Source organism: Diabrotica undecimpunctata, chromosome 1 (genome assembly GCF_040954645.1).
Source record: "Diabrotica undecimpunctata isolate CICGRU chromosome 1, icDiaUnde3, whole genome shotgun sequence".
Taxonomy (NCBI): Eukaryota; Metazoa; Arthropoda; class Insecta; order Coleoptera; family Chrysomelidae; genus Diabrotica; species Diabrotica undecimpunctata.
In genome coordinates this window covers 130,723,700-130,749,751 of record NC_092803.1, presented here as the reverse complement: position 1 = coordinate 130,749,751, position 26,052 = coordinate 130,723,700, and the positions used below count along the sequence as shown (strand labels likewise).

The 26,052-nt window shown below is 33.4% G+C and overlaps 1 protein-coding gene across 4 annotated transcripts in view; it reads right to left on the bottom strand.

The window, feature by feature from the left end:
- The window catches only part of pico (ras-associated and pleckstrin homology domains-containing protein pico), a 639,385-nt gene that overhangs the window by 183,064 nt on the left and 430,269 nt on the right, over positions 1-26,052 (bottom strand). Inside the window, exon 1 of one of the 4 annotated variants that reach the window (XM_072519682.1) lies at positions 5,614-5,922. The exons of the other annotated variants lie outside the window; for them this stretch is intronic. Within the exon in view, the coding sequence (XP_072375783.1) occupies positions 5,614-5,709 (96 nt within the window). The 5' untranslated portion in view covers positions 5,710-5,922. Of the gene's footprint in view, positions 1-5,613; positions 5,923-26,052 lie in introns of those variants that run through there. 4 annotated transcript variants of the gene reach the window in all.

Genomic DNA, 26,052 nt, shown 5'->3' with positions numbered 1-26,052 from the left:
TAGCGACAGACAGAGAAGAATGGAAAAAGATTGGGGAGGCCTATGTCCAAATATGGACCGCAGAAAGCTAATTAGATAGATAGAGAGATTTCTAGTTTTACAGCGTTGTATTGGTTATTGTTTTACCCGTAAAGCGTCATGACATCTCTTTGAATTGTGCCATGCATGCTTTGATTTTTTTAGTAGTTACTAATATCGAAGCATACACGCTTTTTGATTCAGCAATATATTTGTGGAGATTTATTTCGTATCGAATTATTACAACAGATGAATTCATATTACTTCAGATCAAGCTTTAAAATATTGCCTATGGTTTTAGACAGAAAAGTCCATTAGTTCTTGCTTTTATGTTCTCAAGCATGCGATTCTAAAAACATTAGTATGTATGTGTATATTATATTCTCTTCCTTGTACTTGTAAGAAAATGTATATTGTACTACCTTGAATTTCTGTCGATTTTGTTTATCTATAGTTCAATAGTTCATTTCCCTATAAATTTCTAATACTTACTTGATTTTTATTACGATCTTCTTTTTCATCATGCAGCAATTAGCTATTAATATCTTAAGAAAGTCTCAACGTGTTTAAAACTTTGATTTTCTAATTTACTCGCTACCTATTTCGAACCATCCCTTTGTTCTTTAGTCAACAAAGATCAAAATTACTACTCTGACATCTCCAGAGTTACATATCTTTAACCATGATTTGGAGATCGATCTTCGACCAATTTTCTAGCCAATTCAAGTGCCCAGTTAAATACATTTACTTCTTCAATTGAAAACGTTATTAAACTTTTACAAATAAACTCATGTGATTTTTATTGACTTGACCTTTTTAGAGAAATTTTTAGTGTAATCTTCTAAAGCTTTCCCCTTAGTCCAAATGATTCTGACTCTGGTACCGTGTATTCCCAAGTTTTATTAGAAACAAAATAGAAATCTGAATAGCAAGCACCTAGGTGAGCCATTTTCAAGGCTTGAAGTAATCCCAGCTGTTTCTTTGAGTTAAACAAGAAAGTGGGAATGAACTTCTCCTTTAAAGAAAGTCGATTAACACAAGACTGATGAATAGTCACTACCGCTTTAAGTACTATGTACATACTATCGGGTTACTGAAGATTGCAGTGTGCCAAAATTGTTTTGAAAAATTCCGAAGGACAAAGCTCATTTGATATAAAAAGTGAACTAAGGATAAGCTTTATTAAAGCAATGTTATGAACAGCATTGCAAGAAGGTAACGAGGTAGAGAAAAAAGCAATACACAATTTGATATGTTCAAAATTAGTATGTTTCTTCATTACTATCTATAACTGTTCTCAGTAATAACTCTTTTTATTGTGTCGGGTGTGAGCTCTTCTTTTATTTTATAGCGGAAATTGGTTACGCTCCCAGTTGCTTTCAATTTAAGAGATGTTGACCTTAAATATGAAACTCAAACTCTATTTAATCAAGTGAAGATGTTCCGAGGCAGTCGGTTAAAACAATAAAGACGGGTTATTAATTACAGCTTTATTTATTCTACGGTTTTTTTATCTTAAAATCGTACAATTCTTTGTTCGGAATATTTCCTCGAAGTGGTAAAATGTTTTATTTATTTTTTAATACGGGGTATTCGCTTCGTATAAAAATATATTTGGATCGGTTTGTTTAAAATATAATTGAAAATAACTCCATGTTTCTGTTTTCAATTTGAGGGATTCTTTTAAGCTCGTCGACCTCTGTGATCTGCAATAGTATTACCTATTTACATTCATCAAAATATAGTTTCATTTTATTATGTTTAATAATAACAGATTTTCGTCACTTAAACTTTTAGTAGTTCTGTATTTCTTAAATTTTTGTATTTATACATAACTTATTTTAATTTCTAAAGCCTTCAAACTGTTTTAGAATTATTCCTCTAACGTGCCTATAACATTTGAATTGCATAAATATGTTTTCTTCTAGATTTTCTTCTCTACTTTATTTTGAAGTATACTGATCTCCTAGCTACATAGTTTTTCTCGGGCGGTCTATTCTTGTATTATAATTATTTCCTACATCATCAATTTAGGTTCCACTAATACAATACAACAGATCAAAAAACAAATACACAAGGAAGGGATCTGAGGTAAATGAAAAATACCGCAGACTATCAATAAAATGACGCATTGAGATAGCCAGAAGCTCCTCCAATAAGAAGAAAGCAGTATTATGTAATCTAATTTTGGGAATAGAAATTAGAACTAGAGTATTGAGATGAAGATGTACTATCTGCCTTTTTATATGGAGTTGAAGCCTGTACAATTACGGACACAACGTTAAGAAAGATAAAAAATGAAAAAGAAATGTTCAACACTATAAAGGAAAGAATGAGTATGAGTATGAGTAGAAAAAATGAGTAGTTAGTTTGGTCACATACTAAGAAATGGAAAATATGGGTTGATGCGATTAGTTATAGAAGGGAAATTGGAAGACAAAAAAGAATTGGGAAAAGACACACGTCCTGTCGTCCTGTCTGAAAAACAATAGAACTTTTCCGAACTGCTGCAGACAGAGTAACATGAGCCGTGATGATCCTCAATGTCCTTAACGGATGAGGCACTTAAACAAAAGAATACAGTACTTCGTAATACCCTCATCTCTGTTTAGATGATCCCTCTGGTCATGTTTAAGCAAATGTACTTCAAAATCGAATATTTTTAGTTATGATGTTTTCAGATTTTTATTGTATTCCTAGATATGCTTTTTCCACGTCTTCGTTCGTCTTTTTTGCCGGTCATGATCGTTATTGTAGATTTTATTTTATTGATTATTACTTATATGCGATAACTTTATTGTTTTGTCGGATGTTTTGTCAAATTGCTCAGCCCTGACTTTCAACCTATTTGTATTCCCTATGCGCCTTTATGTCTTTGTCTGCTAAAAAAGGCACAAACTTCTCGAAGAGAAAATACTCAGAAGATGCATAATAGGGTTCTTATACAGAAACTCTGTATAATAACTTATAAAAATAATTTCTGAAGAGAATGTCGTATGTGAACGTTAATCAAGATGAACAAAAGCCTGCGGAAATAGATCTAGTGACTTGAATGGAGACCTAGGTCATCTTGAATCTGGCAAACGAAGATCTGCCGTAAGCTGCGACTGACAACTGACAAGTAACAGTTTTGTAATGTAAATACCGTAATTACTGGACTGTTGTGATGGTCATTACAGGAACTCCCCTTAAACTAATTAGTTGTGGAACTGCGTAGGCCGAAGGCTTGCTACCATATTCATTGGACTCCGATTATTAGGCGGCATCAGGTTCCGTTAGCCTTTTCCGGGCATCCAGAGCTCTACCGGCATGCGGCAGTGAGTATCCATTCCCAAACTTCTCGTGCGACTAAATTGGATTAGGATCAAACAACCCAATCAGTCCCAGTCATCCAAAAATTATAAAACTGGGTTCTGTTTGTTGAGAGTTTAAAAAATCCAGCAGAGACTGCGGTAATGATTTATTAGTATTATTCAGTCACACAACATAGATAGTCCGTTTGATTCCCCTTTACTTGTCCACATTTACACCATATTTGTTGATCCCAAAATCCAGAAACTTAGAAAAATAGCAATGTTCTAAATATTGGCAAAGAAATATGTGTTTTGTTATGAAATTATCCTCATTAAATCGTATTTCTTTCTTTTGCTATTTCACCAGCTTTATTGATTTAACCAGCAGTGTGCCAGCTTTGACTCACAACACATTTTTTTTACACATAAAATTAAGGACTTCAGGTCACTCTTATAGAATTCCCAGAGTGTTACACTTAAATAATATTGGCAAATCTCGTAAGATCCACATTTATGTGCTAAGAAACTATAGTAAGTAATTGAGTAGTCGATATTGTGTGCATAAGTGTCTGTAACTAAAAACGCGATGGTACCGGGTAGATATTAGTGCCATAATAGCACGTTAAGAACTAACTAAAGGCAAGAACATTTAATTAACATGATCTATTTGGAATTTAGTTATTAGAAAAACTTGGGATAAATTTTACAAATCGGCCCAGCCTTCTTCTTGTAGTACCACATCCTCATTGGACTGGCGATTATTCTGACCTACGTAAGTCCTTTTACAGCCGTCCTGAACAGTTCTAACGATGTTCAACATTTTTCATCCATGAGATACCTACGTTGTCCACCCAGCCTGTTGTTTTGATATTTACGTTACTAACTCAATGCATCCACTACGTCATTACATGCGATAACACCACATTCAAAGGCTGTTATTTGATTACTGCTTGTTTTTGTCTTCATCAGTGTATCTCACAATTATATCTGATTACGATACATAAACATTAATTCTATTAGGAGAACCTACGAAAGTAAAAATAAACAAAGTACAATGGAAATGAAGATGAAACCAATACGCCTTGAATACAGAAAGGGAACCGAATGAATTCAAGAACGGATATTAATAATGTAAAATAAAGAGTAGCCAAATACATCTCATCATCATCAAAGTTTGTAGTCCATTCGAGAAAGAGAATCAATAAAGAGATTCTGTAACGCAGCATGGGAATAAGCATAAGCTGGATAAATAAGCCAATGCTAGTATCGTTTTTAAGCAAAAACATTAAACTCTGCCTCGAATTTTGCTATTAAATAAGGAACGTGTCAATGTGTCTAAAAGTGTTAAACAGTAGACAATAATGGGCTGACACATTAATTCGATAACTTATAATTTCATAAACTAATGATGGAAATAGTTTTATTTTGGTAAATAAGTGACAAATTTGATTTTTTGATAGAAATAGATGCGACCTACGACCGCCTGCGTGCGGTGCCCGAACTGCATTCCTGCTAGGATCGGCCCTGACAAAAAGTGCAATATTTAAAACATGGCTATTTGGTATGACAGTAATGTCTTTATAAAAGAAGATTTGTAATAAATAGCATTCAAAAACTGCAATTTAGGAATGTCATTTTTGTATACAGAACTTTCACTGGACAATCCTAAAAAATGTCCTTTTATTTTTCAAATCAGGGAATAAACAGGCAGGTTTGATTTCAATAGAACGAATTCAACACAGTGAAATACAAGCTAGACTAGAATCAGATCAGCTGATAGCTTGTCTGGTCATAACAATAAACCTACAAATGGAAGTAAATCGGATACAAGTGAAGATACAATGGAAAATATAAAGCCTAATAGGTATATTATTTTAAAATTTTTGTCTAATTTCTCAAAAACACATAAAAGGTTGTTACAAGAGTTTAATTGATCAGTCTAAACACTGTAGGATCATTAATATTAGTTAAATATTATTATACTCACACGTTTTTTTACAAATGATCACTTTTGGTTTATGATATTAAATCTAATAACTTACACTACTTACACTATAATAATAAATTTTCAGATTGTTTTTCTTTTCACTAACGACTACAATAAATGCCTTAACCTTTGGACTGTTTAGCAGTAATGCTTGCACATATAAATTTATGTAGCTGATAAACTTATTTAGAAGAGATTTGTAGGTTAGAATAAATTATATTCAATGGAATCATTCATAGAAGATAATGTAGTGTAAAAATTATTTTATTTATATCTATAAGCATATTTTATCTCTTATATCATTAAATTACCTACCGAATCGTCTGAGTACGTTGAGCTGCTATCATCATCGTTTTCATTTCCCTTTTTATTAGCAGCCACTTTAGCGTTAGATCTCCTAATCCAAGACATGTTTACACTTATTCACGCACTTTTTCACACAAAAATAACACTCAAGTGAGAATTCTTAACGACTTAAAAGAAACACGATCGCACCATCTTTATCTTTTAGCCGAAGCATGTGAGGGCACCATTTCCATCTCACGCCGTTTTGTAAATGACGGGAATTTGTTGTTTGTCGGGTGCGTTTTCGGTGCACTCAGTCTTCCAAACTCGAAGCGACTGAACTTGATGCATATACATACACAACAGTGCGAACGCTTGTTTTCGTTCATGAAGAATCGCTGATTCCACTTGAGAATACAGTCGACCTGCTTAGTTACCACCATTAATATGTTTATGGTGGTGTAATAAAATTACTGTTTATCTTAGAATTAATGATTAAGGGCCAACAAAATAGATTTAGGTATATTACAAATTATTGTTTCTTTGATATTTAGAATCTATAAAATAGTTTTTTATTATTTTAACGAGATGATTTTAACTATAACAATTATTTATGGAATAATGGTGAATAGTTTAGTTAGAGGACGAATTACAGGTGTAATTTTTAATTCTTATATTATACCTATACGGGTGGATTCAAAATAGATCCAAAGGTAGTAGCAAAACCAAATTTCAGACTTTCATTGGAACAGCCTTAACTGACTTTAAGACGGAAATATAGACATCATAGAAGTTATAGACATCAGTACCGGGTATGCGTCAGCAGAGGTTTCCGTAGGTAAATGTCTATAATTTTTGAGACAACCAAGCTTTTAAGTCTTTTAGTTATAAATCAAAACTGGTTTAAAATTGTAAACAACCTCATAACTAGCTGTCAGCAACCAACAAGGTAACAAGACAAGGAGTCCAAGAATCAAAGGACAACATTTTAGGACTGAGTGCAAATTTTGGGTATGTCAAACACTAAAATTAGAACCTGTATCTTTTGTAGATTTGAGACGTGTAACCCGGAGAATTTCTTAAACTTCCCCAAAGAAAGTCAGTGTCTTTTATCTAGAGCCAGAACTTCTTGGTGGAGACTAAAGAAGGAGTAGGGTTTGGTACAACTACAAAATCTTCATTAGAAAGAGCCAGAGACAAATAGTGTACTGCTTGAGATAAGGCGAATATTTTGTGACTGAATATACCTACGAATAATTATCGTACAAACGACAGGAACCAGTGCTAATATACGTAGAAAGAGCTGTAGAAGATATTGAAGTAATCAAAAAAGAAGATAATGACAAATAGGTAAGTACTTTCATGTGAAATACTTTACAACAACCGAAATCAAAGTAAAGATAGATGGATTCAATAATTTTACGAGTAGAATCCATTCCTTCATCTATCGACGTCATTCCTTTTTTCCAGGAAGACGTTAAGGAGAATCATGGACATGAAGTGAATTATCGACTTTATGCCGAGAGTGGGAAAGTTGCAGATTGTCTGGCCGTGGTGAGGGATTGCATTTGTTGGGATTTGTTGTGGTACTTTTCGAAGTGGACGTCTAGGAGAAAATAAAAATCTATAAAGTCAAATAATAAAAGTTAGAGGACTGCGTGGTAGGTAAATTCGCTTCCACGTCCCATCCACCTACGTGGAAAACGTAAATTTATTAAATTCCGAACTTTCAGTGCGCTGATGGACCATCATCCGTAATCAACACCATCATTTCTTCGATTAAGCGATCTAAATGTAATAACCAATTCCAAGTGGGATCTCAAAGTTGAGTAACGTTCATGCGAATGGATCGCTTTTTCAACGATGGAGTTAAATAAACTCGTTGACTGCAACAGATCCATCGCCAAATGTACAACAATGGAATGTTGTATTTTTGCTATATTGTATGATGAGGTCCAAATCGTCTCATTGTACATGGAACTTGATATTGTGTGATTTAATCGTTGGTGTAAGGATTTTGAACACCAAAAACCGCCATATCCTTAGACATTTGCAGATGTATTTGATGGATTTCACTTAATTACAATTAATTAAAATTTCACGTTGTAATGAATGATTACGTAGTTGCAGCAATGCAAATACAAACATTAATAAAACAAATTTGGATGTGATTCTGCATTGAAGAGTGTTCATTTTCAGTTGCTTACGACTGATTGTTCCGCCAGTTATAGATTCTTCATTAAGTAAACACAGTATCAGTACTGAATACAATTTTGGTTAAAAACATCTAGAGATATTTAAAAAGTTTATGTTCGGTTTGCAGGCTGTTCAGATGGACTTCTGAATATCGCTTAAGAGTAGTTCTACCAGAATAATTGTCTTCATAAATACAAACTATGTCCCTAAATATTAAATTAATTAAGTTAAATAAACGGATTGCACTCTTTTCCATTATTTTCATTAAAGGGCCTTGTGATATACTATAGTTTTCGTTGTGCTGCCAGTCGACAGAATAAACAGTGGATGGTTTGCCTACACGTTAACATATGAGTTAACATACTGAGTACAATTGACCATGGGAGAAACAATTATTTTTTATATTAGTTCACAAACATTCAAGGATTGGTCTTGTCATTTGTTTATCGCCATGGAGAATGCAAAACGAATCTGATGTTAAATTCGTTTAAATTTGAAAGGCATATCGGTTGGTATCATCGGAATTCTCGGAATAAGAACTTTCTTATTCTTAAATTTTCCATTGAGTATTGGCGCTTGTGTTATATTGTATATGAATTTCACACCACCAAATGCGCCTTGTTACATAGTTTTAGTTGGTTCAGATTTATAATTACCATGACGACCTTGCCAACCTTTATTTATAAATTGTTAAGTGTGTAAAAAGCCAAGCACACGTTTTCTTCTCGTATACAGTCAATGGATTTGAAGGAATGCAGTGGACTAACGATTTTATTTTGAATTATTAAGTTATCTATATCCTTGTTCTTTGCTGCTAAAAGTGTTCTTTAACTCAACCAATTGTGATTTTTGTTCGGCGAAAACGAAATCAAATCACTCCATTTGTCGATAGGAATACGGTCATTACTGATAGCCTGCATTTGCTTAGAGAACTCTTCGGCAGAAAGATCGTTTTGCTATGCAACTTCCTTGTTTGTAGTCAGGTAGTTTCAGTACTTTATAGAGCACTTCTTGCCATTGTGGGTTAAACCTTGGTACATTCATTTGAACTAAATGGTTCAATGCATATCGGCCATATTCACGTTTACTTCCAATTCTCAATTTAAACGTAATTCACGATTTGGCGATGGAATTCCTTCCCATAACTTGATTAACAAACTGCTGCATATGACCTAATAAATGTCGTCTTCAACTGCTTCGACTTGCTTCCTACGTTAAAATTTCTTCGATGAATATCTTTTTTACAGTAAACATTTACGATATTTGAATGGTTATTCGGTTATTCGGAGATGAGAGAATCCAAAAAACCAAATATCATTCAAATCGATGCAGCAGTTCTTTAGTTATAAGCGTCTACCACCCAATAGCTGTTTGCAACACTGCAACAAAACTAATGCAAAACTAAAAATGTGATACATTGCATACATAAACCAAAGTATTCTAACAGGAATAAATAACTGACTTGAAAAATTAAAAACTATGCAGAATTAGTGTGTTGTCTTCAGTAGCGTAATATTTGGAAGAAGAAAGGGATTTGGTTACTATTGCTGTAAGTCAATGATAAAGTACAATTAACAAATATTAATTTTAGTATACACTACCTTTTTCACAAAAAATCTTGACTAAATTTAGGAAATTATGCTAATACAATAGTATGGCCAATAATATATTTTTTAATTTTTAACTGGACTTTTTTCCTGTCAGTCTCAGGGTAGGGGCAGCTCTCTAAACTGAGTAGGACTCCGCGCAGGACATACTACGTATGTAATTTCTTATTCTCGACAGGACACGTTCCAATGGCTAATAAGGAAATAGGGAACGTCCTATGGATACATAGGTCAACAAGATATGTGTGAGAACATGTCATGCAAATTATGGCTTTAATGTAGATGGTAAATTAGTCTTGTAGATCGCCCAAGTGATGCCTCAGAGAGATAACAAACTCTAATGCTAGAATATAGCAGATAAGCTTTGTTCCATATAACTCTTAACTTTTAAAGACCTCTTTAAAGTTTATATTTAAATGCTAAAGTTGGCATTCCAGATAACAAAACCATAATTTGAACAGTATTGTGAGCATCTGTGAGCATAATATAATTAAAAAATTTAGTGGTATTTTTACTGAAATATATGACAACAAAATAAATTACGTACACATCCATATATTATTTAGTTTTTTTTTCTCACTACCTAATACTTTTAATGAAGGTGTTCATTACAGATCTTTTTGTAAATGTTTTTTTTTCAAAATTTTACACATGCATCTTGTATTTTTGTGTCACAAACCTCTCGTTTAAAAATGATTGACCTCAACTTAAAAAAAGTTTTTGTATGACTGTATATTATATTATAGTAGGCTATCGATGACTTACGATAGAAATGGCTCCTTTCTATACTCAGTTTTAACATGTCGATATGCTTTATGAGTAGAGTTTACTCTGTGTTGTTCACAGTGACAACCGAATAATTATCTTTCAATACACCCTAAACATGTTACTATCAAAACGGTATTGAAATATACCACCCATTTTCTTCTTTAGTTAGCTGATGCCACAACACATATTTATCCGATTTTCTCGTCTCATGCTCGAAATTTTCTGTTTGAGATCTATCCTGGGAGAGCGCCGTGAAAAGTCATTAAAATACAACAAATATCATTATTTATGAGGAGATCCTATCCTCCTCCTGCTTCATAGAAGAGATCCATCACTTTCCGATTTTCTACAACAGATTTCCAGGTTGTACTGATAACTATTAGCTTTACACAACATACAAATTTTCTACGCGCCAAATTACTGGAGCTGTTGATACAGGCTCTCATAAACTGTTTTCACTTCTCCTACTTTTAAATTGTGTGCAGATTTTTTGAATCTATCTCTACGAATTTCCAAAATGTAGGAGCAGAAAAATTGACCAATACTCATTTTCTTCTATTTAGAAATAATACTCACTTATTGATACTAGTGGTCATTCTTTAGATGATTATTTATGTTTTTAAAAGCAGATGACGAGTCTCAAAATTTACTTACTCATTATTAATATACTTATACTTCATCTAATTTACTTACCGTTGCACGTCATCCGCGTCATAGCCCGTGAGGTCACATGATACCAACACGAAATATTTAGGCGGTAGGTGTGTTCTTTTTTAGAATCACTTTTCCGAGTACACTGGCATTACAGCCACTAGACATATTTTATTATATATGCGTAGAAATAATATTTAAATATTTCTATTAATGTTAACTTAAAGAAATACACAATAACATGTTTCATTTAATTTGTATAAATGCATTATAAAGCGTTTTTATGAAGAACATTTTTTGTTCGGAACACAGTGTAACTGTAGTCGAATGAAGGTGATATTTTGGCATAAATTGGTAACACTTATTTGACAGTTGCGGTGTTGACTAATGTGAATAAGTAATGAAAAAAGTGTTGTTTTTGTTTAAGTATTCCATTTTACATCTTTATACGACGCATACAAGCGGCTCAAGATTATTTTTTAACTCTTGTTTTGTTTTTATTTATTTACATTAAATATTAATTTGTTTTGTTGTATAATCCACTTTTGTAATAATTATGTAACCTAATTGATTTAAAATGGATTCAGGATTTTTTTATACTTTGGCAACTAAAATATGTCAACTTCTATATCTGTCAATAATAATGACGTGAAACGATAAGTAAATTAGATGGACTGTAGTTGCCGTGTGCGACCGTTGTAGTTGCTGTATTTTTTTGTTAATTGTGAACATACCAACGCTCTCAAAAAGGAAAACCTTTTTTTTCCAATTATTATAAACAATCAATCAATCACCAACATATATTACAAAAGACTGATATGTTATTGTACATACTTATGACAAATGAATTAATGGAAAAGAAAAGTATTTTTGAAGTGTGTAAAATATTTTAATTCTGAGCTATAGTCAAATATAAATAAATTATTTGACCATAGCTCTAAGGATAGCTTCGTAAACCGAAAGCGCTCAGCTTGGAATTAAAATATTTTACACACTTAAAAAATATATTACTTTACCATTCATTTTTTACCAAAGAGTAAGCCGATTACTAAACTGGTTGACTATAATTGACTTATTTGGAATCCGGCCGCTTTTTGGACCAAAACATACTAGAGGTTCACGCTGAACACGACACAGAAACAGTAAACCACGAACCACAGAGAGTAATGAAATAGAATTAGTCACCATGGTCCCATGGTCGTGCTGAGTTCAAATTTGACGAGATTAGACATAGGCGTGGCACTGGGAAAGGTACGTCTAGACGCCAGCGGGCGCTTTGAACTTTACTTTAAATAATTTTATTGTTACTGTAGTCGATTTATATCAAAGTTTATCAGACTGACATGTTTATTTACGAGACTACTTTAATAAATCGATATAATCATTCTTTCTGGATTGGGATATTATTATACCACTATTTTATTTAAATATGTCATGACGAGGAGTGATAAGAAAAAAGTAATTCATGCGATATCAATTCCTACAAAACAGATAACAAACAAATACACAAAGACAACTTATTGTCGATAAATTATAAATAAATATAAAGACGGATAGGGTCAAAATAAGGGCAATATATTTCAAATGATGTGCCAATCGACCACACTTGCTAAAAAAAACTGGGGGTTGATGTGGGACAGTAGGGGTTACATATGATGGCATTAAGTTTGCATGAAAATTCGTTCCCCACACAATAGAAATGACGTGTTTTCTACTTATATTTTGAAGAAACTCTTGGTTTCTGAGTTTCTGTGGGGGGTTCAAATTTTCGTTGGAACACACTATATATATATATATATATATATATATATATATATATATATATATATATATATATATATATATAGATAGATAGTTGCAGGTAATCGGGGACGACACAATACTAAGGAAGCAATAAAAAACGGGTGCTTCTAAGTGAGTGTCTTTTATTAAAAGTCTAGCTTTCGCCACATAATTTTGGGCTTCATCAGAACTTGCTGTAATGGAAAAACATTAATTACAATCATCATAATTAAAGATGTTATTTTTAATCTTACCTTAATATCGACACTATCTCTTAGTGTATATTAAAATTGATATGGAAATAAACATATTTTTGAAAACAAACCAATCGCATCTCCCAGCTGGAGGAAAAATGGCAAACAAAGCCTTTATGCTACAAGAAAACAGTTTTAGAACATTTAAAGTCCTTTTAGTTATTTTGTAACATTACTGGATTTGTCAGCAGTAATAAAATTCAGAAACAAGATTAGTCAAAGTTAAATCAATCATTCTCATTTGTCTCCGTGTCACTCATTTTAAGAATTTGCAAAAATTCTGAAAAAATAAGTAAATCCTGCAAAATGAGCTAACCTAAGATACTATCTACTTTAGAATCGAGAACAACTGTGGTGCTACTGGTGATTGTGATGAAGCGGTAACTACCTTTAAGAATGAATTTACTTAAATGACTACTGAAACAGCCTGGATCGAATCTTAATCTCAATAAAGACGTTCTGAAATGGAAATATGTTTATATGGAGTTTCGGCAGAATTGTTGAAATATGGAGGACCCAAACCCTGGGAAAGAATCCATTACCTGATAAAGTTGGTATGGACCAAGGAGCAAATGCCGGAGGAATGGGCAGTTGGTCTCATACAGCCAATATATAAAAAGGAGATACCAGGGAATACCAGAATTACAAACATTGCTAAATGTAGACAGGAGTATGTGTCAAAATTTACAGGAAAAACTGTACAGAGTAAGATATTTTCTGTTGTCTGTAGAAAAATGTTTTGCAAAAATAACTTCGCAAGATCAAAAGCGTTTATTTGAATCATTTTATGATAATGGTTCAAAAAAAAGAACAAGACACTCTTCTAGCAGGTTGTATTGCATTAGCGGAGCCTCCAGAAAGCTATAGAAAGATAGAAAATCCCAAAATTAGCAGACAGTATCAGTGAAAATACAAGCTTAAAACTTCTGGTCGTGATGTGCCCGTGTGCTGTTCCTTTTTTGTTGACTTATATCAAGTAGGAGTGAAGCGTGTAAGAATATTACAGAAAACAATTGTTGAAAAAACTCCACTTAATAAAAAACGTGGAAAACACGGAAACCAAAGAAAAATTTCAGATGATGTTTATTCTATGGCTTTAGGACATTTAAAATCTATTTCACATAAACCAAGTCATTACACACCTGGAAAAATACACAGATTGTACTTCTACAACCCAGACCTACCGATTAAGAACATTTTTGAGCAGTTCAAAAGTTGTTTAAAGACACTACTGGGAATAATCTTATCATGAAATACAAGACCTATTTCAAGTTTTTCAGAGAAACTAATTTTACGTTCAAAACACCGAAGGCCGACACATGTGATTATTGCCGTGAGTGTAAAATCAAACTAGAAAAGAACAAGAATGACGAACATCTCCATTACAAGAGACTCGAGGTATATTCTAAGCTAAAAAATAATTACTTGAGAAAGGCAACATATGATAGTTGCAATCTTGTCCTGGAATTTGATTATGCACAAAATCTATCGTTACCAAAGCTCAGCATAACAAAACAGTTCTATAAAAGACTTTTATGGATGTACGTATTCAATATACACGTGCATAATGATGGATCATCATATGGATATTCCTTCATGGAATCTCAATGTAAATTGTAGTGAGTAGAGAGCAAGTAGTGTTGCTTTATTCATATTTGACTGTATTCACAATAAATTAGCAGATTATCCTAATAAAATTAGCAGATTATTACCAAGCATATTGTTCTTCTATCAGATACAGTTACAGATACATGTTACCGTTTTATTATTGGATATCAAAACTATACAGAGTCGAAGTGACACATATTTAGCCTGTTCGTGGACACTCCTTTAGTCAGTGCGACAGAAATTTTGGGGTTATAAAAAGAGTTTAAGATGTCGAGGAACCCAAAATCTACCTAGAAAAAATCGTACAGTGCAGACAAACTCCTTCTCCTGTCTGGCTCAAACATGACTCCTCTATAATAAATGACTGAGATGCAGCACTTCTTCTATATATTTTTTAATGAAGCCTGTGAATAAAGATTGAGAGTTTAAAATACAACAGTATCGCGAGCTGAAGTATTTACCTTGTGGGACACTAGTTGCTTTTAAAACCTACTTTGAAATGTATACCACCTTTAAATATGCAAAAACATTGCCACTTGACCTTACTCTTACACCTTTGCCTCGGATTTCTATTAATCAGTCTAAAATAAAAGCCGTGAGGGACTTGTTTCAATGCTTAAGAGAAGAAAGTAGACACTTCTACAAACTTTTATTTCAAGAAAGCACACCGGCTAAAAGGGACAATGAGAGTAGTGCTGATGACTTAGATGGTGAGGAAATTTAGCATAAAATTATATTAAATAATTATAATGTAGTGTAAACAAAATAAAAGTTTTCTTGTTGTACAAAGACCATGATTATTGTTTTAAACCTTTGTATACTATAATATATAGTTATGGGCCTTATTATAGGCTTATGTAAACTTGTTTTAGTACTCTTCATTTGAAAAGTAAAAGACATATTTTATAAAGGTATTCTATTATTTTATCAATGGATCGAAAATTCTTAAAACTAAAACACTTAAACAGGGCAAGTGTTGGTTCGCCTTAGGCATGGATGTGAAATCTTTGAATGCTTGTTTCTCAAAATACACTTTTAGCAGATACGCCCTCCTTTACCGCCTCAATTTAGCGTTTTTTAGGCACATTTCAAAATGCCTCACATTTGTTGCCAAAACTCAATATCGAAATTTCATGCTATAGTTTTTGAAGATTGGGCTCTAACAATGAAAATTTCATTATGACCGGTCAATGAAGGTAATACATTTTATTGATCTCAAAATTGCATACGAAAGCTGCATTCTTTACTTTTAAACCGCATTTTGATTTTTGTCGATGCGACACTCTGATCAAAATATATCAATCTTTTACCATCGGGTTGATACAAATTTTATTTAAAATTGTTTTCGCGCTTAACTGATATTCAAAATTGCCGGTCGCTTCAAGCGTTATTTCTGAAAGAGAACGGTTCATTCTACATAAAAAGTGTTATTGAACATCTTCTTGTCATTGCGCCATCTCCTTTCGAAGGTTGGCGATCCAAATGGCAATTGTAGTTTTGGAAACTGCTGCGCGAAAGATCTCTGCGGATGAGCGGTCGAACCATCTCCTCAGGTCTTTCAGCCACGAGTTCTGGCGTCTTCCTACTGATCTTTTGCCCTGTACTTTTCCTTCCAGTATAACTTGAAGTAATTCATATCTTTCGCCTCTCAGCACATGACCCAAGTATTGCATTTTCCTCTCTTTGATTATTCTTAGTAATTCTTTTTGTTTACACATGCGACGAAGTACCCCAACATTAGTAACTCTTTGTACCCATGGAATCCTCAACATTCGTCTGTATATATACATCTCAAAGGCATCTATTATTTTTTTTATTTCAGAGTCCATTGTCCAACTTTCACAGCCATACAGTAAAACAGAAAAAACGTAACATCTGATCATTCGGATTCTAAGCTGTAGACTATGGTCTGATCTTGTAAAAAATGTTTTAATGCTTATGAATGTTTTCCTTGCTTGTTCGATTCTTGATAGGATTTCTTTTTTTGAATTACACTGACTATTGACATTTGTTCCCAAATATTTTATGGAATTTACCGGTTCTATTATTTGACCCTTGGCATACACCTGTACGTTTATTGGTGTCTTTGAAAATACTAAAGTTTTAGTTTTGGAAACGTTTAGATGTAAACCGACCATTTCGCTGTGGTGAACTACCGCATTTATTATATCTTGTAGTTCTTGTGCGTTGCTTGCTATTAAGACGGTATCATCAGCATATCTGATGTTGTCTATGCTGATTCCGTTAATCTTAATTCCGCCTTGGACCTCGTCTAATGCTTCTCTGAATATAGATTCCGAATACAAATTAAAGAGTAGCGGTGATAAGACGCAACCCTGTCTCACTCCTCGTCGAATTTGTATGTCTTCGGATGTTGTGTGCTCTATTTCAATTGTTGCCGTTTGGTGCCAGTGTTTATTCATGTTTATTCATGCAACATGTTTATTCAAAATTATCTCAGCTACGTTTTTTATTTGAAACAATTTTTTCTACGGGGTACAGATTCTTAGTAAATCTATTTCCCCTTGTACGAGGGGGTTTTAGGGGGAAGCCGAGTACGGTAGGAGTGGTAAACCTTTTTTGCATATTATTTGGGGTCTCAAAATTAACATTATCTGCAAAATTCAGCTTGTTCGTTTGAATATTAGAGGTTCACTGATCTTTTCGTCTCTGACGACTATCGTAATACATAACACCATTTAGGACCCTGTTATGTAAGCGCTAACAACGTCGCGTTAGATGCGTCGCGTTAGCGTCGGCCCAACCGGACAATGGCACTAACATGGAGTAAATTATATGATCGACATTGTCGTTGGTTGGACCAACGCTAACGCGGCGCTGCTACCACGACGTTATTAGCGCTCGTATAAAAGGGTCCTTACGTGTAAATTTTGTTTGCTTTCTTTTATTTATTAAGAAAGTACATACTACATAATTATTGTCCAAAAGATGTAACTAAGCACTGAGAACTTGATATACCTAACAGCGATAAAATCTCATTCATTTTTACTCCAAATTAGAAACGGTTATTTATTTGAACAGGATAATATAGTATTAGCCGGATAAATCAAGAATAAAACAAAATATATACAAATATAACTATACAAGATAATTTTAACTCTATCCGGGTAATTCTAGTCTTATAATCCAGTTACTGTGTTCAAAAATTTTCAAATTTTCCCTCAAAATTTTTTATAACTGCACCAATTTGTATGAAATTTTTACAGTTGGTACCAAATTACTCAAAAAACATAAGTTATATGGTGTAGATGCATGCTTCACTTCTACTCCTGGGGTGGTTGGCACCTCATCTCGAGGGTTGAAATTTTTACCACCAAAATAATCAAACTAATAAATTTTAAACAAAAAATGTTAAATATTTTTTTTTAGCTAGATCAATACTTTCTGAGTTATTCGCATTTAAAAAAGTATACATAACACAGAACAAAACAAAATGTTCAATGATTTTTCACGAATCAAAACAAGTCACTAAATTATATAACATTTTTGACGAGGTAAATCTAAAACGTTATATAAACATTTTTTATCAACCATCTACTTGGAGTTTTTTCAAGGATAACTAATTTTTCTTCAGTTTAAAAAACGTTTCTTGACTTATTTCAGATGCCCCTGAAGATGCTCGAGAGCGAAAGTAGTTGGGAAAGATTTAATGTGTACACAATATACCTTAAAGTTAAGTTTATATACAAGTTTGTACACAATATATTGTAGTTAGTTAAAATTACGAGACACCGCACCGCCTATGACAATTATCTAATTGAAATTACTGACAGTCTATAGGAAGCAGTGGGAGATAATATAAAACTAAATCAACAACCACGAAAAACATAACAGTAATCAAATTATCACTGTGCCAAGGTTAAAACAAACGAATCATCTACTTATCACACAATAAAAATTAATAACAATCCTAATGCACTAAAAATATTAAATTTCAAAATAAACCACAAGGTTCGACTAGATCTCGTAAGCACCAACTTAATATAATATAAAGGTGGGTACACATATGCGAGCCGAACGGTATACGTACAGTACGCGTACAGATCCTTGAAAAATATTCTACATCGTACTTATCGCATACTTATCTCGATCCATGGAAAGCGACAAACCAACAACGAACACATATGTGCGAAATGATCAGCGGCGGCTCGTGGCCTAAAAAAGTGGTGAAGATGAGGAAAGCTTGCCGGAGCCAAAAAAAGTTTTGGTACCTACTTCGCGCCCAAATCTCATTAAAAATTCGTTAAAAAAAATGTATAGAGTTTAGGGCCCTAATAACTTGAAAACAGTTTTTTAGGGCACTTATACTAGATACGAATCGTTCTGCTTGCCTGGGGTATTTTAGTTCTGAACCTCGACATTTCATTGACGGTTTTTTGGCGATTAAAACACCACGCCTGCTAAGACGGGTTGGTGAGTTTCGATTCATTCGCCCACTCTAAGTCAGATGCTGATTGCAGCCGACCACTCTGGATCAGACGCAGATGTTTAAAATACTGGTTGGTCGACAATGTAAAAGAACATCCCTTTTATCTTCATTTTTCCAATGCCTAAATGGAGTCTCTAATATATTACACACACCACTATATTTCACTAATATAGTCTTCTGCAGGTCATCATGCAGGGTAGAGTCGATGGCAAAAAGGGAATAGGTAGAAAGAGGAAATCATAGCTGCGAAATATTTGACACTGGAAAAACATGACTGTAGACGATTTATTCCACGTTGCAAAAGACAGAGAAATTTTTAGAAATGTGTTCGCCAACCTCCGTTAATGGAGACGGCATAGGAAGAAGAAGAAGAAGTCATTAGTTGGATTCATGTCTCTCTAAAATTATTTTTGTCCAAACGAAATCCACGAGAACACTTTATATCCGAAATCCGAAACAAACCACAGAGAAATGTATTAATAAAGTACACTAAACAAATAAAATTAATACTGTGACTAAACTAAACTAATAAATACTATACTATACACTATACTATATAAAAATATCTATATAATGGACTAAATTTCATAATATTGTCGCTTAGAGAAATTTTCGGAAAAATAGGAATACCAAATACACATCCAACAGTGGGTGAAGACGAATAATATATTTTTAAGCGGAACTGCATGCACCAGTTTTCTCAGCTATCACTAAGGATAGGCTGACGTCACGTTGCCATGGCAACCGTGAACGCTGATGCAGATGGATTTCGAATTTCAAAAATTATATTCACCTCTTCCTGAATTCTATTATACAGGGCTAGTGACACAGGTCAGGACTTGACCGTCAAGTACGTACCGCTAATAAAGCTAGTTGTCTTTTTTAATTTTTAGATTAATTAAAAGAGAATAAATAATTGATTTCAGAATAGATATAATAATGTTGTTTTCATTTTTTATTTATTTGTCTCAATTTAATTATATTTTTTTGGTGAACCTCACCTTCACGTACTTCACCTGGCCGGCCGCCGCTGGAAATGATTCATTTTATTTATAATTTGGGTACTGATTTATGTTCCTGTTTTTGCTTGTTTAACAAAAATAAAATGATGTACAGTAATCATCGACGTATAAATAAAGATTTTATCTTTATTTATACGTCCATGACAATAATCAGTTTACTGTTTTCTCACGTCTCTCTAGGAAGGAACACGTCATTTACACAATGTCGATTTGATGACACAATAAAAATGTTCGCTGCGTCTAGTAAGCGCCGTCCAAACTGAAAGCCGAGCTTTCTTTGAAGTCGTGAAATAAACCGCAACAATTTGGTTCGCGACGAGTCACGATGAAACAGTACGCAAGCGGTTTTTTCTGCCGTACACATTAACGAATATAGCGTTCACAAACGGTTCGCGAACAGTTCTGCTCGCAAATGTGTACCCGCCTTAAGAATAATACTTTTATTTTCCGGTAACTTTCTGAAAACCACGAATCTTATCAGACAAGAACTTTTTTGTTCCTAAACAACTTCAACGGGGTATTTTTATCGATCCTGTTACGATACTTTGTAACACAAAAGTTATTCAAGCAAGCTTTCCTACTTCAGGCGATTTATATACTGGGTCTTGTTAAAAACTCGTTAGAAAACTTTCCCCAAGTGACACTTGTTACTTGTAAACTATATACAACGCTTGAAACATTTAATATATTTTTAGGAAGGCAGTTTCAGGAGTATAGCAGAGTAGCCTTTTTGTTGGGGCAACTGTATAGAACTAAAGTAACAGGATCAGTGTTTTGCTTCAACCGCCTATTATAACTTTTGGTTTTACTAGTCGTATTCCAGTCGTGAGAGATTTGAGCTCTAAAAATCCTACGAACAAGCTGAATTTTTGTGAGAATGTCAATTTTGGGACCCCAACAAAAAAAATACCAACAAAGTATGCCACTCATATCCTCAGAATTTCCCCTAAAACCTCATCCTCGTAATGGGGAAAACGAAAAACATCGATTTACCAAGAATCTGTATGCCGTAGAAAAAAATTACTGTTTTCGTTCTGAATAAACCACTATATAAGTTTAAAATACGTTTATTTTTGACGTTTCGATTTCCACATCGGAAATCGTTCTTAAAATACAACCATTTTTCGTATTTTGTAAATATCCCCAACGGAAATAATAAGTGCATTAAGATGCCACAAGAAAATAGCTTCAGAAAAGTATTAAACACGGGCTGATCTGTTTTGTAGTGGATGTGAAAGGTGGCATTCGGATTTTTGCAGAAAAAGTTGGAGCATTTTGGATCAAAGTTGTAACGAAATAAATAGCGACACTTAAATTTTCTATATGATACGGCTGTTTAATAATGTTTCAATTTATTACCCTTGTATTTTATTACCCTGCAAAATAGTAACAAATAAAAAAAAGAGGGGAAACAACCCTTTTATTATTCAACGTTTTTCAACCACATAGATTGCACTTAAGATATTAATGATTTGGCTGGAAAATCTGGAAAGGGCAAATAAACGTTGCGCGATTTTTGCCATTATTCAATACAATTTATCATTTCCTTTGATCGGCCACTGTGGAATTTTCACTTTTGGTGTCTATTCTTCAAATCGACTTTTGACAACAAATATGAGGCATTTGGAATACCGCTGAAATAAGAAACGCTGAATTTAAACTTTAACGAAGACGGCATTATGTGGAATTTGTAACTGAAGTAGTGTACCTTTATTGATGTAACAACTTTATATGTACAACTTTATATGTACAACTGACTTTTATGTGTCAATATAAAAAAATTGATTACGAAAGCTGCACTCGTCAACTTTAAAGCGTATTTTGATTTTTGTCGATAGGGCACTCTCATTACAAGACATCGAAATGTTACCGTCGAGTGATAGCATAGCATCGAGTTAATACACATTTTATTTAAAAAATTGATTTCACGTGCGTAACGGACATTCACAACCGCCGGTCGCTTCAAGAGTTGTTTCTGAGAGAACGGTTCATTCTACAGAAAAATTGCTAATAAACATTTTTGTTCAAAATTATCTTAGTTACATTTCTTGTTTGAAATATTTTTTCCACAGCGCAGCGTACAGTTTCTTAGTAAGTCGATGATTTCCATTTTCTCCCCGTACGAGGAGGGGTTTAGGGGGAAGCCCATGGGTAGGAGTGGCAATGTTTTTGCATCTTTTTTGGGGGTCCAAAATTTATATTCGCAGAGACTTTCAAAATTCAGCTTCGTATAATTTTTAAGAGTCAGTGGCATTTTCGTCCCTGATGACTGGAGTAAAGGAATTCATTTTATTCAGGCTAAGTCGACCTGGGCTCTTTACGTATTTTAAAAAAATATAGATATTTTCGCCAGCGCTAGGTATCGAACCTGGATCTTTTCCGTGATATAGTTCAAACCAAACTCTTCTTTCAGTGCGTCATTAATTTTGACGGCATATGGGATTTTAAGAACATCGCGAATCATCGCATGACATTTTAGTTAAATCTGACAGTTGCCAGATTTATAATCAGTCAAATATGAAAAGGTGATTGCTTGTAACACTTTTATTGCAATTTGGATCAATCAATAGTGTTTATTAGGTATATTTATAAAAAGTTCTGTGTTCAAATGATTGATTATTAAACAAATTATAAGCAACTTTTATAAGCAACAATTAAATTTTCCATTAATTTTGAAAATAAAACAAATAGTTACAAACACTGCTCGTACAGTCTTGACAGATTTTGTCTTGACCAACAAAAAATTGTAGCCCTCTACAACTACCTCTACATTTTTTTTAGTATTGTCCTGGGGAATCGTAAATTAGTTCTGGCCAAAATAAGACAAGAAAGACGGAGCCGCTAGGCAAAAAATGTAAATACTTTATACTCATCAAATATAAAACGGATATTTAAAGGATAATATTGGACTTAATGATGAAACCTATTAGTTTTAAGTTTTTAATGTAATAATATATATATATATATATATATATATATATATATATATATATATATATATATATATATACAAGAAATACTGGATATTATTGACTGTCGATATAAACAAACAACACAGTTTATTAGGGCTGCAGTCAGTAGGTTTTTCCGGGATGTTATAGAAACACTCTTTTGACTTTTGGTCGAGCTTTCGAAATTCTTTTATTCCTTCTTCAAGACATAGTCGTTGAGATTATTTTTGTAAAGCTACGACACTCAACATTAAAAACACACATATAAAATATAACATTTAAAATAATGGACAATATACATTTTAAAATTTAGTTGGAAAGTTAAAATTTTGTTAGTAATATCTTTTCATGGTGTGTTTTAACCGGCCAAACCTACTGACTGCAGCCCTAATAAACTGTGTTGTTTGTATATATATATATATATATATATATATATATATATATATATATATATATATAGTTTAAGATTCTTCTACTATAAATACCTTTGGGACAGTTTTAAGACACCACCGAAAGAAATGGATGTGATTAAGATTTTGTTGTAAGTCTGGTAAATATTACTGGCTTAAAAAATCCATTTTGAAAGGAATAACTATAGAAAATATGACGTAAGAATTTTTAAAATTAGTTTTACTGCAATAAAGCCACGAACAAGTATACGCATGATTCATGCTTCCAGTTCCATATTTCCATAATTATGTTTCTATTATCTCCAGTATTATCGTCTTGATGGTAATGATAATACTTTGCATAGTTTCCTTTTCTGCGTAGAGGCATTTGCATATTTTAATTATATACAGAAATTTTACGCTGAAGCCTCCTCGAAGTAACAAGGGTGGCAAGATGTAGAAAAGGCATATGTGATATTGTGGTGTATTGCTTGATATATCAAGTTAAAACAATGGATAGATTCAGACCAAAAAAAGAAGGTCACTAAAATGTTGGACAGTTCAGCGACCAATTTACGCAGCATCCATGAGACAAGTCTTAAAAGTCATAATTTAAAAGACTAAAAGAAGAAAAAAAAAATTAAAAATCAAAAAGAAGATAACATATTCAGTGACCAGCGAAAAATTGTTAACTCCGATCTTCAAATATTTTTCCCAGTGTAGATTTATCGAAAAATTATACGTCGAACGCGGCGAGACAGGAATTCCTGCCATAGTTTGTAGCGAAATTTCGTTCGGGAGTAATTGGTAAAAAAAGAGATTCAGAACAGGTATTTCTATTTTTGGTAAGGTGCCGAGCTCCATCAATAATTCAAGAAGACTCTCAGTGGAACGCAGGTAAAGGGACAGGGGCACGAACGCGAATTTCAGTCCAAATAGGGCACTAAGAGACGAGATCAGAGTCAATTGGCGCATACTTTGATTTGATTTAGTTTAAAAACGAAAGTTCAGGTTAAAACTTGCAAATAGTTGGTTGGGTGTGCGGTCAATGATCCTTTCAAAAGCTTCAGAATATACAGGGAAAATCAATATTGGGTTCATTTCTTAAAAAATGTAGCTAAATTTACAACAAAAATGTTTGATAATGGCTGAGACGTGAAAAATAAACGTGAATGGGTAAATGAAGTAATAACGGGACTATTGTTAAGGGATGCTGTAGGAAACAAAAACAATACTAGGCTAATAAAGAAAAGTTTACCAATGTGGGAGTTACCTCGACGGAGTTGTATGTGAACTACATGGAAATCCCCTCTTAAGGTAGTAATAGAACAGGTTAGACCGAAGGCCTGATGTAGCGCAGAAACTACGTTGCGGAGTTAATTAGTAGCTTAGACGTCATGTTATGTTAAATGAGTTGCCTACTAAGCGAACTCCGGGTATCATGTGATACCGTGTGTCAATACACCGGTATTAAACCATTGTCTACAACCTATATGTCAATAGACCGGTAATAATAATTCTCACACATGCATATTTTTTGTCGGTAGAACAAAACTACCCGCCCGTATGATAAATTCTAGTTAGCAAGCGATTGGTGGAATTTAGAAGAATCTGGCAGAGGTATTTGGCAATTTGTAGACAGACACTTACTGTGCTTATCTTTTGAAGAATCTGAGATGGCATCCGAATGTTTATCATAAACTAACGTTCGAATATTTATTGTAAGTGGAAGACGCAGAATTAAAACCTTACACAGAGTCGCATAAAAGTTACTGCTTTCTAAATTAAATAGAATTTAAAAAAATATATAAAACATTTTTGAATCGTTCAGGATCGAAGAGGGTCCATGGTCGAGCATAAGCAGCGCAGCGAAGAAAAAGCTAAGTGTATATTGAAACGAGGGCGCAACCCGAAAGAGCCTTGACAACTGGCAAGAAAATCGGAAAGTCACAAATATACAGTACACATAGCCAAAAGTAATATAATCATGGTCCCAAATCAGAAGAATAAGTCGGATTTTGAGAAAAGAAGTAACTAACTAGTTAACAGTAATATTATGGTCATATGGAATTAAGAACTAATTGATTGTAATAAAAATTACATTTTTAACTGCTGTTTCGGTTTCGGCACAAAAATGCTTATTAGCACTTTTTGCGTAGAATCAACTGTTCTCTTAAAAACAACGCTTGAAGCGACCGTTAATTTTGAATGTCAGTTACGCGCGCGAAATCAACGTTCAATAAAATTTGTATCAGCTCGACGGTAAAAATTGGATATCTTTTGATTTAAGTGTCCTATCGATATCAGTTAAGATGCACGATTATTATGAACGATTTCCGAAGTGGAAATTGAAACGTCAATAAACGTACTTTAACCTTTAAAAAAAATGTTAAGATGCGTTTTAAAGGTAAAAAGTTCAGCTTTCGTATGCAATTTTTATATTTTGCCTTATATATTTTTTATGATTCTCATAAGATCAATACAGTATATCCCCTGCATTGACTGGCCATTATGAAGTTTCGGTTACTAGAGCCTAACCTTCAAAACCTATGGCATGGAACTTTAGTTTTATGTTTTATGTATGAACACCTTTATAACAAGTAAGTTTATTCGCGGCAAAAGACAAAAACTGCATATGAAAGCTGCACTCTTTGCCTTTAAAACACATCTTGATTTTTGTCGATAGTACACTTGGATCAAAAGATATCGAATTTTTACCGTCGAGCTGATAAAAATTTTATTAAACAATAGATGTTGCGCGCGTAACTAACATTTAAAATTAACGGTCGCT